This window comes from Gouania willdenowi, chromosome 9 (genome assembly GCF_900634775.1).
Source record: "Gouania willdenowi chromosome 9, fGouWil2.1, whole genome shotgun sequence".
Classification (NCBI taxonomy): Eukaryota; Metazoa; Chordata; class Actinopteri; order Blenniiformes; family Gobiesocidae; genus Gouania; species Gouania willdenowi.
In genome coordinates, this window is record NC_041052.1 from 32,014,476 (window position 1) to 32,031,893 (window position 17,418).

General features: G+C 41.8%; 1 protein-coding gene across 1 annotated transcript in view; it reads right to left on the reverse strand.

Moving 5' to 3' along the window:
- Positions 1–1,213: 1,213 nt before the first annotated feature.
- The window catches only part of top3b (DNA topoisomerase III beta), a 33,896-nt gene continuing 17,691 nt past the window's right edge, over positions 1,214–17,418 (reverse strand). The window contains exons 6-18 of the mRNA XM_028456562.1: positions 13,505–13,661; positions 13,321–13,434; positions 11,725–11,815; positions 11,493–11,647; positions 11,321–11,426; positions 10,670–10,816; positions 9,601–9,774; positions 9,118–9,246; positions 7,360–7,509; positions 7,047–7,147; positions 4,195–4,396; positions 1,739–1,926; positions 1,214–1,486 (exon numbers count right to left, since the gene is read on the reverse strand). Coding sequence (XP_028312363.1) covers positions 1,214–1,486; positions 1,739–1,926; positions 4,195–4,396; positions 7,047–7,147; positions 7,360–7,509; positions 9,118–9,246; positions 9,601–9,774; positions 10,670–10,816; positions 11,321–11,426; positions 11,493–11,647; positions 11,725–11,815; positions 13,321–13,434; positions 13,505–13,661 — 1,987 coding nt within the window. The remainder of the gene's footprint in view (positions 1,487–1,738; positions 1,927–4,194; positions 4,397–7,046; positions 7,148–7,359; positions 7,510–9,117; positions 9,247–9,600; positions 9,775–10,669; positions 10,817–11,320; positions 11,427–11,492; positions 11,648–11,724; positions 11,816–13,320; positions 13,435–13,504; positions 13,662–17,418) is intronic.

Sequence of the window (17,418 nt, forward strand, 5' to 3'; positions counted from 1 at the left end):
AAATCTGCTTGTTTCAAGAAAAGAAAACCAGACTTAGTCTCTAACTCCTCTCTTAGGATGAGAAAAAAAGAAAGCAGCCCCACGACACCTGTAGCACCTTATAAATCAGTCATTTAAAGAAACAGATGATTAAAAAAACAAAAACAAAAAACGATTTAAAGAATATCAAAATATTTAAATGTACAAATATAAATAAGTAAATCACTTTGTGGGACAAAAAACCTATAACATATTTAAATAAATAAAAAGGTAATGCTAAAATGTTACTTAACATTAATATGAGATAAATAAATACCACCTTTAGGCTATAGAATGGTTCTGTGTTGCTTACTGTAAAACACACTTTGGCCAGTAAGAGGTGTTGATGATCTGGCAAAAACTATTATAGATTAAATTAATTATTTTTTTTATGTATAAAAAGTGAGTTTTAAAGCAGACATGTTATGAAAAATCCACTTTTGCAGTTTTTTTGATCACAAATGAGGTAACTTGAGTGTCCACCGGCACACAAAATGGGAAATAAATCCATCCAGTCATTTTTTTGTGGTCTTTCTAAGTAAAATTGCCCTGTGTCAAATTTTCCAGATTTGTGATGTCACAAGTCAAATCGGTAAAGAATATACCCTCCTTTTGTGGTTCGGCACATTGGCGAACCTGTTATTTCGCCTGTATCGCTGATCTGACGTGTCTGTGACACATTGCAACGCAGCGGTTGGAGAAAACAAATGATTATCACCTTGAATGCACTATTCTTGTCGGTAGAAGCGCAGAGGAGGAGAAAAAAGTGACTTAGCAGCTCAACACTCCGGTGAGAGTTTGAATGACTGCTGCTGAGATGTACAGACCCTGAAGCACTGAGACGGACTCACAATAACAATAGCCGCTTAAATATCCATGTGTTTTCCTGTAATGTGCAGTTTTTCGGCTGAAAACAATAACGACAGTGTATGAATAGCAAAAATAAAATCACAGATCACCGGCCCAATTTTAGAACTGCACAAAAAGTGACTTTTCAGAGGGTGAAAACTCTGGATAACAGGCGAGTTTGGGAAAATAAACCTCAAATACTACATTTTTGGGGTTCTTAAAAAAATTGCATAATATGTCCCTTTTAAAAACGAATTACTATTTCATCTAAAAAGGATGGACTGAATGACAGAAGGTGACTCAGAAACATACACAATAAGCTTTATTAGACACACACACACACAAGCTACACAAAGTACGCTGCCAACGCCGCCATCTTGTCTTTGGGCTTTCTAGGGTTGCCGCGGCGACCCCTGCCTCGACCCCGCCCACCGCGCCTGGCCCCACCCCCTCGGCGCCTCATGGTTGCGTGTTTGAGCTCCACCAGGTCCTGGAAAAGCGGGTCACAGAAGACACAGCCTGTGTGCTGCGTCTCCCCGGCAGGAAGAGGACAGCGCGTCTTATTGAAGTCCACCAACATCAGAGCAGCGTCGCACGACTCACAGCTCTCCTGAGACACCTGAGGGACAGACAAGACAGACGCTGAGGAAAGAGACAGAAAAGACACACACTGAGCTACAAGGCAGACACTGATGAACAAGACAGACACGACAGACGCTGAGTCAAGAGACAGAAAAGACAGACACTGATGAACAAGACAGACACTAAGGGATGAGACAGACAAGGCAGATGCTGATGGACGGGACAGACGCTGAGGCTCTGTTGTTATGAAACACATGGTGGCCATCTTAACTGATGAATATCTGCTCACCTGGACCTTGTGCGCGTGCTCGAAGAAGTGTACGACAACGTTACATTTGTTGCACGCCATCTTCCACTTTGGACCGGAGGTGGTGTCCAGGACCAGGACGCCGCCCTCGCACTCCACGCACTGACCAATGCCCAGAGAGCTGAGAGAGTGCTGACAGGACGGGTGTGTGCACTCGTTACAGCCCATCCCTGACACACACACACACACACACACACACACACACACACACACACACACCCTTCATTATCTATTTATTATTTTCTCACAGCTGTTTCTTATTATTTGTATTCTTATATTATATATTTCATTTATTTACTATCAGACAATTAACTTATTTAATTAAATTATTGTTTTTTTCCCTTCCATTTTGATTAGTGAGTTGTTTATGGTAAATGGTAAATGGACTTGATTTATATAGCGCTTTATCACCACACTGAAGCAGTCTCAAAGCGCTTTACATATCAGCTCATTCACCCAATCACTCTCACATTCACACACCAGTGGGACAGGACTGCCATGCAAGGCACTAGTCAACCACTGGGAGCAACTTTGGGTTCAGTGTCTTGCCCAAGGACACTGCGACACATAGTCAGGTACTGGGATCGAACCCCCAACCTCTCGATCAGAAGACGACCCACTACCACCTGAGCCACGGTCGCCCTTTATGTAAGTATTATGTATTTATTTAGTACTTGTTTATTTATTTGATTTATTTACAATCTAAATACCAACTTTTTTTTTTTTTTAAATTTAAGCGAGGTTCAAACACCATGAGGCCGTTTTTTTGACCTGATTTTCCTCCTTCATGACCAACGCAGGCAAATACCAGATAATTTTTTGTTTTATCAGATGATTTTAAGGTCATCCTGTGCTCTGAGGTTTATTCAGAGTCAATCTGTTCTGATAATATTCTCTGAAATGGGTCGTAAATATTAAACTTCATCAATATTTATGACCCAAACTCCTTGTGTGTGTGTGTGTGTGTGTGTGTGTGTGTGTGTGTGTGTGTGTGTGTGTGTGTGTGTGTGTGCTCCCTGACTCACGACCTCAGGATTTGCGACATGGAACAGAATGTAGCCAATCAGGAAGCAGCTGACTGAGGAACACATAATGCTGCGTTCCTGGAAACTCAGAATTTCCAAATTGTAAATTCTCAGAGTTTAAACGAGTTCAGCAGCAGACTTTAGTCAGTTGGAGCTCCGCCTTCAGGTGGCGTTCAAGGTCACTTTTTCAAGTGGGAGGTCCAAAATACACAGTTCTGAGTTGCTTGGATCGCAGCATTGGATCACGTTGTCAGATCTCGTTTGATCACGCGAGGTTTCTGTCTTTGAAAAAGATCAATGAACCATATGTTTGTGTGTTGAGAATATTGGAGCACAAACACACACAGTATGTTTAAACTGTTCTATGTCTGATTTTATATCTTCAAATAATCCGTTACAGATTTAGAAAATCCTGATGTGTGTACACCTACATTCCTTATTTTTTCTCCAGATACACTTTTTACGTTTTTGGTTGAAATTGTCTTTATGTCCTGACAGAAATTAAGATCTTATGTGTTCTGAAAAAAGAGTGAAGAAAATCTGTCAACTGTAGCAGCTGTAAATCTGTAATCACTTCAACCAATGGAAAAAAACAAATCATTTTTTTATCACGTTTCCCTGTCTCTCTGCTCGTTCTCCATCCCTCGCATGCATGAGCTCACACTGAAAGCGTGTCACCGAAGACAGAGTTAAAACAGAGTTTTTGGTCACATTTTTAAACATATATAATGATAAAATGTATTGTTTACTTACTGCTGAATGAGACATGAGACAACAAAGTTTCTACACAAAACAAGCGATGAGCTGAGGTCTGCTTCAGCGCATGCATATGAAAGAGATGGAGCACAGAGGGGAGGGGCGAGGGGGGTTAAGGCGGAGCCATCCGGGAGAATACATTCAAAATCATGCTAACTTTTGAAAATCGCCTACCCTACCTTTAATCTGTTTGCTGACTGACTTGTTTATTTATTTATTAGACTATTTTATTTCCTTCATTTACTACCCATCTACTGATTTATTTATTAAATATACGTACTACCTAATAATACCGAAATGAAAACATATAACTGTTAGTTTGTCTGGATATTGTCCTCACAATTTAACGTTAGTAGCGCTCTGTGTTGGAGCCCTGCAGTGTCTCTTCCAACCCAAACACCTTTGGTCTTTGTGACGACAATCTTTGACATTCATTTAGTAAATATTCACACACTCATTTGCATTTGAATGAAACTATTTAATAGTTTGCTCAAGTTTCCCTGTTAATTTTCCAAAAATATTCTTTAGAAGTTTCTTTCAAATTTTTTTTCTTAATTCAATATTTTTTAATGAATTAATGACGTGACAATATTCCCAGGCCTTGTATATTTTCTGTATTTCGTGAACAAGCTGTGGTGGCACTGTGTGACCGCTGACCTTTCTTCATGTCCCTGAAGGGGGGGTTGCTGAAGCAGTACGGACACAGAGGGAAACTCTTCCCACGGGCTCCAGACGTCCACAGCAGCAGCTCAAAGTCGTCCAGAGGACAGCGCAGCTCCTTGTACAGCTTGATGGCTCCGTTCTGAGGAAGACTGTACGTCTCATCACAGTGAGAGCAGTGCAGGCGGCTGGGCTTGGTCTGCACAAATACAAACACATCACACACTAATATATATATATATATATATATATATATATATATATATATAATGCATTTATATAAGGGAGCAGTGCAGGCGGTTGAGCTTGGTCTGTACATACACTATACATCAATATACTTAACATGTATGTCACACGTTTATTATATCGTACCTTATATTACACATGGTCTAATTTTGTGTGGACTTCAAAACAAATCTACAAAATGACTCCAAGAACAGACAAAATGACAAAAACGCACAAAACGATAACCAAGAACAAAACAACCAAAACACAAAAATGACTCGCAGAAAAATACACGCACAAAACAACAAAAATATACAAGACAACAAAAATGAGCGGAACGACAACAAAACAAGAAAAACACACAAAAGGGTAACCAAAAACAAAACAACCAAAATACACAATAAGGACTCCAAGAAATATACAAAAAATAAGAACAAAATTGCACAAAACAGGAATAAAGACACAAGAAACATTCAAAACAAAAATGCACCAAAAGATTACAAAACGCCCAAGACAACAAAAAACAACAGAAAACCAAATAATTGCAAAAACACACAAAGACAGAAAATCCCTTAAAAAGGAAAACAACAAAAACGAGGTCAGAAAATAAGATAAAGAAATAAATGTTAATGAGGAAGGAATTAAAATTTGATCATCAAAAGTCAAAAGAAAAATAAAGAATGAAATTATAAGCTAAGTATGTACAGTAAGTAGGTAACTAGTGCCAGTGTTAGATCCTCAGTCTGACGTCAGCCTCATGACTGATTCATCAGCTTCAGTAGGAAATGGAAAGTCTGAAGGTCAGAGACTTTGTGCTCTCATTAAATCAGAACAGAAAATCATTCATTATTCTGCATGAATAACAACTTTTAAAACAAATCAGACATATGTTTTCATAAAACTTTGACGTTAAAAACAATCGTCAGTGTTTGATTCTCCATTATCCAAAAAAAATTAATTTTTTGTTTGTTTTTCTCTTTTTAACTTTATTTTAAATAATAAATCCTGGATGGCAGAAAACTTTCTCCAGGACAAAACTAAAGTTTTAGTTCTCGGTCCTGAGGCCCAGAGAGAGAAACTTTTACCTAAACTTCTAACAGCATCTTTGATTCCCTCTGAACAAGTTAAAAGCCTGGGGGATGTTTTACACTTTGAGCTCAATTTTATACCTCACATTAAAAATATAACAAAATTAGGTGTTTATCATTTGAAGAACATAGCTAGAGTCCGCCCCCTTCTCTCTCAGGCCAACATGGAGATGCTAATGCATGCTTTTATCACCAGTTACATTGACTACTATAATGTCCTGCTTTCTGATCTTCCCAAAATGAGTATTTCAAGTTGGCAATTATTACAGAATTCAGCAACACGTGTCCTGACAAAGACCAGGAGGTGGGAACACATTACATCCATTTTAAAATCACTGCATTGGCTCCCAGTGTGTTTTAGGATAGATTTCAAGGTTCTCTTACTGGTTTTTAAGTGTCTTATTGGTCTCAGACCTTCTTACCTTTAAATCAAATCAAATGAAACTTTATTTATAGAACATATTTCATGCACGAGGCAACACAATGTGCTTCACAGTCAAAAACAAGTCATTTCAACGATGACTGGAAAATTAAAAATTCCTGTGGCCCCAGTCTATGATCAGCTCCTGGTGCAGATGGATAACGTGGATGGCTGTTCATCATAGGAATGGGATCCACACAAGGTTTCTGCTGCTTAACAGAAGGTTTTCCTTGCCGCCATGATGAATTCATGTTGGGCGTGGGATACATATGTATGTGTATATACGTATATATGCATATGTGTGTATCCATAAAATGAAGAGTCTGTCCTTAAGACTGCTCTACTGTAAAGTGTCTTGAGATACCATTGGTTATGATTTGGCACTATACAAATAAAAGATTGATTGATTGATTGATTGATGGCCCTTGTTATGCTGTCCTCCCTCCAAGATCCTCTGTACCAGGCATCATGTGCCATGGTCCTCATCTTAATTCTATGTGTCTGTGTGTGGGTTTGTGTCATGTTGTTGGGGTTTCCTGTGGATTGTTTGCGTGGAGTAATTTTTTTGTATGTAAGGTTTTAATGATGTAAAGCACTTTAACTTATATTGTACATATGAAAAGCACTATAAATAAAGTTTGATTGATTTTTTTACGCTTTATTTACTGTTTAATGCACTGTCGAGGTGCCCTTGAGCAAGGCATCAAACCCCAACACTGCTCTGGTGCGCTCCCTTCATTGTGGAAGCAGCCCCACTCTGACATCTCTCCATTGATGCATGTTCACAGGTCCTGTTTGTGCATGTGTGTGATTCGGGCCTGTGTGTGTGAGAAGCATGTCCCTAAAAATAACAGTGTAACATAATTTCCCTTCAGGGATTAATAAAGTAATTAAAATTTAAAAAAAATTAAAATTAAAAATGTATTTGTTCTCCTAAAAGTGACAGCAGTTGGAAGGAAGAAGAAACGGCTTCTGCACAGTGTGTCAGAGAAAGGCCTGAAGGTTGTGGAGGAGACGATAACCGTGTTGTGATGTGTTTTAAATGTTAGATGTTTTGTTTTGATAGCGCGATAACGTTGAGTGTGTGAGTCACTAATGAAGCCCCTCGTCCTCACCTGGATGTACTTCATGAAGCGGTGACACTTCCCACAGCGAGACAAAGGCTTCCCAGAGGCGGCGATGGGAGAGAAGGAGACTTCCATCAGCTCATCCATTCCTGAAGAGCACACACACACACACACACACACGCACACGCGCGCACACACACACACACACACACACACACACACACACACACACACACACACACACACACACACACACACACACACACACACACACACACACACACACACACACACACAGACACACACGATCCAACACCAGCCGACCCTGGAACCCAACGCTGGCTGGGAACGAGTCACTCACCGGTGATGGAGTCCACGAAGAAGTGAAACTTCCTCCTGAAGATGTCGAGCGTGTGCTGCAGGACCTGCGTGAAGTTGGCCTTCCCCAACGCGATGAGGTTCAGCTGCTTCTCCACAGCGCTGCGGATGGTGGGAAGCACCAGCTCTGCATCTGCACACGCCACAACGAAGTGGTGTCAGAAACCAGGCTTCAGATAACAGGTGATCACTGACGAGCGGTCAGGTGACGTGTTTCCAATAGCACGAGGAAGACGCTCAAATGGATGCTGAGGAAGAGAATGGAAGGCTGTCCTCCGACACATGAATAAAAGATGTTAAAAAACAAATCAACGACTCGTTCTGCAGCTGCGCCTGCACATGTGACGAATGTCGGCCTGAAACGGGTTTGGCCTTAAAGAAATCACCTCCGCTCCGGTTCAGAAGAGATGAACTGAAAGGAAAATTCCTGGTGGAAAACGTAAATGAGGAAACCAAAGCTGAACATCAAAAAACCCAAAGAAATTATTATGCCAATTCTTGTATTTCTGAATTTTTGCTGCATCACTTCAAACCGCATTGTGATGCCGGTGAATCTAACTGGCATGTTTATTCTGTGTTGCCATGTTTGATGTTCCCGTGTTTTTTTGCTGCCCTGATCTAGTGGATGTGACCGTCGTGTTTGTCTCCTCACTCTTGCGTTAGTTCGTGGTTGGAGGGAGTAGGAAGATAGTTAGTTCATGTTCTGATGGTGTGGATGCTGGTGACAACACTGTGTGATTGTCCTGCTGCTCTGAAACCTTGCTATTAAAAGCGACGTCTGACAAAGCTTCTGCACTCCTTACGTCACGTCTCATCCACACTACAGTATTTTGTCGGATTCAGGCCATGCCGAGTCCAACTTTTGGGGCCTGTACTATGAAGCTGTATTTCCTCTTATTGCGCTAACTACCTGTATTTATTCATTGTGTGCTGTACTACGGCGCTGGCTAACATCTAACCGGGCTAAATCAGGTTATGAAGTGGATAAGTTCTGAGCGAGTACTAAAGTCCCGCCTCCTGACCAATCAGTTCTCTTGGAAAATGACCTGATCATTGTTAGAAGATCCTGGTTGGTGCAGATCTGACTGCTGCGTTTAGGAAAGAAAGATAATTAATGGATAAATACAATCCTTTCATTTACTGATGACATCCTGATGACAGATAGAGATTTACATCTGATGAACTGATCTACAGTCAGCTGATGAAGCCTGTGTCAAACACTCTCTGTATGTATGAACAGATCAACTCATTCATTCTTTCATTCATTCATACATATGCTATAGTGACGCTCACAGCATCAGCAGGAACAACAATGTGCTCTCATCCCAGTGTGTGTGTGATCAATAGAGGAGGACTATCTGAATGTAAACACGTCTGTGATGTAATAAAGTGAAACTGATCAGAGCGCTGTCCGTTTATCCTCCCATGGATTAATATATTAATATTGTATAATATCAAGCATTAACAGTGTCAGCACTTTACTCTCTGCTTTTTCCCCAATTGTGATGTAAGCTGCTCTACACAATCTGTGATAGTGATTGGTCTGACGCTGCAATTTCCACCCGTGTCACAATGCGCCTCGCTTAAGTGAACGTGTTTTTATCCTACTTCATAGGTCAGGGGCTCGCTGACAGAGAATGTTTGGTTAGGTGAAGCTAACAGAGAGATATCAGAGTACAGGCCTTTTAAGTCTTCTGTTGGTTCCTTAGTTTTGTTGTTTTCCACGTGTTCTGGTTCTTACCGATCTTGTAGTATCCGTGGACCAGGACGATGCCTAGGTTGGTGGGCTTGAGCTTCCGTCCGTTCTCCACTGTCACGTAGTTCCTCTGACAGACATTGTTGATGTGGACGGGAATGCTGGCGTCGGTTCCTGCACAACAATAACAGGACAACGGGCCACGCCCTGTTAGATTATTCACTTTTTTCCTTAATCTTAACCTATATCTAACTTGTCTATGGTCTACTTGTAATGTGTAATGTCTTGTGATTTATGTATTATTTGTATCGTGTCCTGTTGAATGTCTACTGTACTGACATTGCCTTAGGACAATGGATGAAAATTAGCCATAGTGCTAACTCTAGCATATTTACAATGTTGCTCTATGCTGACATGTTGATGAATATGCACTGTCCTAATTCAAATAAATAAATAAATAAAATAAAGGGTAAAGGGGCGGGGCTATGGGATGAAGAGTGCAGGTGTGTGATGGATAGAGCGATGCACCGATGCCGTGTTTCTCCATTAGCGTGATGAGCTCGGCCTCCGTCAGGTAGTCAGGCGGACTCGTCTGCTTCTCCACCAGCTTGATCTCATCCACACTGTAGGTGTCCCCGCGCTCACACGTCGGCAGCGCCTCCTCTAGAGGGATGCCCTGCCACGGCATCAGAGATGTGAAGCCTGGGAACGGACGCAGAGAACGGTATCAGGTGTCTCTCACTGAACGATCAATGCTCCACTCACGTCAACACTGTTGGTTTCACGTCTGAATCAGAGACAACGTCACAGCTCTCTGATGAAGCGCTAAATTTAATGAGAACGCCATTTGGTTGTGAACGATTAGCCAAAATTCATCTGAATTTGATATCTGATTTAATATTTAAATATATCTCATCATATTTAACAAATGTGTAAAAACCTAAAAATGTATCGATGCATTACTGTGCGTCTGTTTTTCAACTACTTTGTGTGTTTTTATGTTTCTGTTGTTATTTTGTGTCTTTTTATGTATTTTTGTTTAAGTTGGTTTTGTGTGTTTTTGAATCATTTTGTCCATTTTTTTTAATGTTGTTTTGTGTATTTTTAATGTTGTATTTTTCTGTTTTTGTTGTCTTTCTATGTTTTCATTGTGTATTATTTGTGATGTGTGTTTTTGGTTCACTTTGTGTATTTTATATGCTGTTTTTGTTGTTTGTGTGTTTTCATTGTTATATTGTGTATTATTGTGTGTTTTTGTTGTCTTTCTGTGTGTTTTCATTCTGTATTATTTGTGTTGTGTGTTATTGATTCACTTTGTGTCATTTATATGCTATCTGGTGTTCGTTCTGTGTATTTCTTAGGGTGTTTGTGTATTTTTAATGTTGTTTTTTGTTTTTGTTGTCTGTGTTTTCATTGTTCTATTGTGTATTATTTATGTTAGTGTGTTTTTGTTGTCATTTTGTGTGTTTTATATGCTATTTGGTATTCGTTTTATGTATTTTTGCCATTTTGTGTGGGTTTTTTCTTATTTTTTTTGTTTATTTTCTGTACAAACCAAATGTGTATGGTAAATAAATCCACCAGTAGGAGGAGCTACCTGCTGATATGAGCGTCTTCCCAGTGCAGGAGAAGCGCTCGGGCCCAATGATGAAGTCGATGGTGGTTTGGAGGAACTTGCAGTCCTGACTGAGCGTGGCGATGAAGTGCTGCGTGATGTACTGGTACAGACGCCAGCCATCACTGCCTGAGGAACGTGAGGAGAGAACATCAGGTTCCAACAGGATCTAATACTGTACATCAGGCTCTGGGGGCTTCTACTGGAAGCTCTAAGAAGGTTCTATGTAAGATCCTACAGAAAGTTCAAGAAAAGAACATCAGGATATGTAAAGGTTCTACAGGACGTTCCCTGGGAGGTTCCACAGGCTTTTCTATGTCTTACTAAAGATGATGTAGGAGGTTCTAGGAGGAACTTCCAACGGCACTGGTAATTCTATATGAGCTGCTACTGGATGTTCTACATAATGTTCTTCAGAAGCTAGGTGTTCAGGTTTAAGTAGTGATCATGTTATCCTGTGACTGACTATAAGGTTAGATGATTGAATGCTGAGCTGTGTGTGTTTTCATTGTGTTGTGATGAACTTGTGTTTCATGTAAACACTGAGTGACATCATTAAAGAGTCACCAGGTGAAGTAATACACCAGCAGCTCAGACCTCGTTCCTTGTGATGTGTTCATGGATCAAACTCACCCAGCTCTCCCTCTGATGCTGCACGCATGGGAGTGATGGGTGGATGGTCTCCGGCGTCTGATCCCTTCCTGGGCCGGTTTATCCCTGACGAGAGCAGAGCTTTCACCTGTGTGGAGAACCCTCAGTGAGTGACGCGTGTGAGAAGCTGCAGGGCTGCAGATGAAGACCTCACCTCCTCCCCCCACATGGGACTGTTGGCCTGCTGCTTCAGCGCCCCCTTCAGGTCAAAGTTCTCCGGGTAGTGCGTAGTCTCTGTTCGTGGGTAGCTGATGTAGCCCTGAGTGTAGAGACGCTCTGCGATCTGCATGGTGTGCTGAGGACCCATCCCTGAAACATCACGTTTACACGGTGTCAGTCTGTGTGTGTGTGTGTGTGTGTGTGTGTGTGTGTGTGTGTGTCAGTACCTAAAGCAGAGCTGGCCACTCTCAGCATCTCCACAGTGTTCAAGGCCTGAGGTCTCTGCTTGGTCTTCTCCTTCTTACTCACTGACTCCACCTGGAGAAGGAACATCACAGAACATCATGTGAGAACATTATAGAACAGTGTGAAAATATCATGTGAGAAACATCAAAGTGAGAACATCACAGCAGGGTTAGGGTCAATTATAATTGTAATCGCGTAATTGATCATTAATTACATTTATGGCGCATTTATAGTCTGATGCTGTCATAATCGTAATTGTAATTGCCATTAAAAATCTATACAAATTGTCAATAATAATTCAACGCAAAACTGGGGAACCATGTTACAGTTCTATGTACAGTTCTACACATATGTACGTAATAATTGTGATAACATGTTTATCAAGCTTTCCCACATTTTACCATATAAAAAAATATTAAAACCTATATTTTCATTGATTAGGAACCCTAACAGGGTAATCAGTATAGGAAAAAAAATCAGATGATAGATATTTGTTTTAAGTGTATTTTACAGCTGATTTAGGACCCGTTATCATAAGAGATGCTAACAGAAAGCTAACACAAGAGGAAGGTTAACTTTTATTAGGTTATTTATTTCAGGCTCAGTAATTGTGATTATTTGTAATTGAACTTTAGAGAATGTGATTATAATTGACTTACTGAGGATGAAAAAATAATTGTAATTTAATTGTAATTTAAAAAAATGCTGGAAACTGTAATCGTGATTGAACGTGGGTAATTAAAAATGCAATTGTAACTGAAAAATGTAATTGACCCACACCCTGCATCACCGTGAGAACATCATAGAACATTATGTGAGAGATTCAGGATCCCTGTAAGAACATTAGAACATCTGGTGGTGGTGTAACGGTTAATAAAGCTTCTACAATCAGAGAATCATTGGTTCTAATCCAAACTGGTTCATCACTGTGGGATGATGATTTAAGTCCCTTAACCCTAGCTACATCTCTTTGGATAAAAAAGTTAAAAAAATTAAAAAAGGAGCAAACGTTTTCTCCTGTGTTTGTCTGTTAGTTTGTTTTATTTAGACCCCCATTAGATTACCATATACTGCAAAAGCAGTAACTATTCTTCCTAGGGTCTACATCACAGACTATATATGCATGAAAGTACAACAGAAAAGAAAATATAACTACAATAAAACACAATAATGACAACATTAACTGAAATACACAATCAAAGTAAACTAATAATTGATAAAAAATAAAACTCTACCTGTATGCAAAATATTCAGGCATAAAATTATGCCATACATTACATATCAAGATTCAGCACACAATACATAGTTTAATTATATAACAATTGTTATTCTTGAGTAAATACGAACAGTCTAAATAATGGTATACATGCTTGAAATAAAAAATAGTGGCAGGGAGTTCCATGTAGAAAAAGAAGTTTGATTTTGGAGATAATCAAACTTCTTGTTGATACCGTATCCAGAAGAAGTTTTGGATGATAATGTGGATGTTTGGCTTTTACAGCACCACCTGCTGGTGCCTCCAAACCTGGCGGAAGTTTGCGCTCTCTGAGAGCTCTGGTTGGAATTGTTTCTCTCACCAGAGCCTCTCGGGACGTCTTGGCCACGTTGACGAACATTTGACCTACGTCCCTGTCAAAGACCCGAACTCTGTTCCAGTCCAGAACCAGCGGACTGTCCTTTCCCTTGAACACCTGTAGAACATGGAAAGAAACTCAGGAATGAAATCACAGATACGTCTCCCCATGTGGACTGGGAGCTCACCTTGGCCTGGATGACCCAGTAGGTCTCCGGTTTGAAGGACTGGATCTTGTCATGGCGTTCCACACAGAACCCCAGAGTGGGTGTCTGGCACGGTCCGAAGGAGATCAAGGACGAGTCCAGGTTTCCGTATTTTCCCTGAAAGTATTTGGTCTGGAAACTGAGGCAGAACCAGGACACAAAACCAGTCAAAGACCATGTTCCTGTCCTCTGTCACAGACATATAGAAAATAGATCTGTTCCTCTGTCACAGACATATAGGGCCCTATTCTCCAGTCTGGACGTGCTTTTTTCGCGCCTGCAGTTACGCGCCTTTCTCCTGCGCGTATTCTCTAGTCCAGGCTCCTGACACGCCCACCGCGCGTAAATTGATCAAAAGCGTGTAGTCTGTCAATGGAGGCGGGAGACAGATTGGGCCATGATGTCATTTTTTGGGGCTGTCTAGAAATGACAGAACATGGAGTTTTCCCAACGCCTGTAAATGCCATTGAAATCCGTGAAAATTATAAAGTGCACTTTTAATTTGAAACGCCTTCGTTGGAAAACAATGTAAGAGGTTGATTTGATCCAATTATTGCAGGGTGAGGATCGGACACATTTTTCTGTCTGACCCACAGTTAAAATCCCTCCTTTTCCCCCCGATACTACTCTGTGTGGAAAGCTTGATTTTATTAACTTCTTCCATATCTACATTCAGAAATGATCAGTGCGCATTAGTCGTCATCATCATCAGTGTTTCACTTGTTATTAACTCTATAGATAGATACAGTAGATAGACAGACATAACATCAGAGATGCACTGCAGAACAAAATTACATTACATTTAGCTCCAACAAAAACATTTGGATTAGCAGTGAGAAGACTAGAATAAAAAAGTGGATTTGTAGTGAATCAAACTGTGGCTTTACGTTGGACACAGTGTTAAAATAGTTGAATCAGTCTGACCAGTGTGAACAGAGGTCTGAGGTCGCAGCCGACACGCTCACCTTGGGTGCACACAGCTGATCAGCTCTGTGACGCAGCACCCACCATCCTCCCAGGAAAAGGAGTGGACAGCACGGATAAACTATAATTAAATGTAGCACATTTTGTCCCGTCTAGAACTGGTAAATGTGAATATATTAGAATTACTAATGGTTAAATTAGGGGGCCACATCCCGGCGGGGCGGTCTGGCTTGGCCTCTGGAGGGGGCCCTGGCTTTAAAGAACTGAAGCTCGTGGCGCGGGCGGCATCGGCATCTGGGGCGCCCGGGGGGGCTAGGTTGGGGTGCCTCGGGACCGGCGGGGGGACTCCCAGCGGCCCCCTGGTGCCTTATGCGGCTTGGGGTGTGGTCGTTCGCCCTGGGCGGGCTGCTCCTGGTGCTGCATCCATTCCGGGTCCTCCTGGCCTGGGGTCGGGTCCTTGCTGGCTCTGGGCTCACCGGCGGGGGCCCGCCGGCTGCCCGTTCGGCGTGGCTCTGGTCGTCTGCTGGGCGTGGGCTTTGGCTCCTCCGCTGGGGTCTCGGGCGGGGGGCTCTCTGGGCCCTCCCCTCGGGGGGCTGGGCGCGGGGGTGTGGGTGGTGGTGGGGGGGTGGGGGGCTGGGGGGCCTGGGGGTTGGGGGTTGGAGTCGGTGGCGTGGTGCGCTGGGTCCTTGGCTCCTTGGGGGCTTTTCGGGTGTGTATGGGGGGGGCAATGGCAGCCTCTCGGCTTGGGACCTTGGGGGCGTTCGGGGGGCTGCTTGGCCGTGGGGTGGTCGCCGGGGGCCCCTAGATCTCTCGCTCTTTCTGCTGGCCCGACTGCTTCTTCGGGCCCGGGGGCGGCTTATGGGTTTTGCAGTAGCGGCTCTTGGAATCACATTTGTCATGGACGCACTGGCCTCGGGCTGTGGGATAACACTCATACTGGGCTCAACCATAGACACGTTGTTCCCAAATACCTGTTTTATGTAACTTCCACTCACTTCCTCCTCTGCTCACAGCCACCATCATTATTCCTAAGCCGCACACTGGTCACCAGACTGGCTTGATAACACAACAATAAGCACAATATACACAACCACAATTTCACATCACATCACTTGAAACTTATTGATTATTCCCCACCCATTCGTTTTCCTATCTTGTATCCCTCCTCCCTGTTAACTCCCCCCCCCCACCCCCCTCACCCTGGTGTAACACTGCCCTCTCTCTTTTACATCCTCCCTTTAATAAAGTATTTACCCTTCCCTAGGGAGGGCTGGTGATGGTCACAATTATGCAATGAAATAAATTCATTTATTTAATTGCAATAATAAAATATGCATTGCTGTTAAAAGATTGCACTTCTTGTAGTGTTAACCTTCAACAGCATGTGCAAACAAGGTGAAAAAAAAAAAAAAAAAAAAAAAAAAAAAAAAAGAATTACTAATGGTCAATGTTTTAGCATGCTTGTGTTACTCCCCCCTCAACCCCTGTGACAGTAGGACAGTGTCAGTTTGGATAGATTCTTTCCAGGAGTCTCTTTTGCAAAATTATGAGTGAGTGTGGCTTATATTGTAACGAAGTCTAAACTCCTAGTGCAATGTAATGTTTCACCTTATAATGCTGCACTTATTTCAGATTCAGAAGCTCATAAGAGGAAAAGAACCGGAGAATCCGCGTAAGGCCAGATTTGTTTGCTCACATTTCAGGGCTGCTCCACCCACAGTGCGTAATAAGGCTGCTCCACCCACAGTGCATAACAAGGCGTGTAGCGACTTATTTGAGTACAGGGGGAGAATATCGCACAGCTGCGTGGCTTTTCTGACTTACTCGCGTGAGAAAATATGGCCCATAGAGAATAGGTCTGTTCCTCCGTCACAGACATGTAAATGATAGATCAGAATCAGAATCAGATTCAGATTCAGAATCAGAATCAGAATCAGAATCATCTTTATTCGCCAAGTGTATGTTGTACACACGAGGAATTTGACTCGGTCAACTGTGCTCTCTCCAATAGTGAAAACAAAAATTTTTCAACAATAAACAATCAGCTAGAAAAGATGATAATAAGTATAAACATAAGTATAAATATAAACAGTAGTTAGACTAGAATGTGCAAATAACAAGATGATAATAATAATAATAATAATAATAATAGTATAAAAAATAATTAAATAGATACAAAATAAAAATAAAAAAATAAGATAAAAGAAGGAAAATAATAGAAAAGAAAGATAATAATAAAATATAATAATAATAAAAGGAAAATAGTGCAGTAGAGCATTGATAAGTAGTGCAGTAGAACATTTAAATTAAAGGTATGTACATGAACATTCTCAGTGTCAGATTGATCCAAGGTTGTTATGTTTGGTTCCAGGGTTTTTTCACAGAAACAGGACTGACACTCTTTGACTGTTTAGTGTTGATCAGAGTGACAGCCTGGGGGAAGAAACTGTTTTTTATGGCGGGTTGTTTTGGCGTACAGTGATCTGTAGCGTCTGCCAGAGGGGAGGAGTTTAAACAGATTGTGTGCAGGGTGGGAGGGGTCTGCAGTGATGCTACCTGCCCGTTTCCTGACCCTGGACAGGTATAAGTCTTGGATGGAGGGCAGATCAACACCAATGATCTTTTCTGCAGTCCTGACTATCCTTTGTAGTCTGTGTCTGTCTAGTTTGGTTGAAGATCCAAACCAGACAGTGATGGAGGTGCACAGAACAGACTGAATGATGGAGGTGTAGAACATGATCAGCAGCTCCTGGGGCAGGTTGAACTTCCTCAGCTGACGCAGGAAGTACATCCTCTGCTGTGCCTTTTTCCTGGTTGAGTCTATGTGGGCGGTCCACTTCAGGTCCTGTGAGATTGTGGATCCCAAGAACCTGAAGGAGTCCACGGTAGCCAATTCCCTATTTAAAATGGTAAGGGGGGGGAGTGGGGGGGGATTTCTTCTGAAGTCCACTGTCATCTCCACGGTCTTGAAC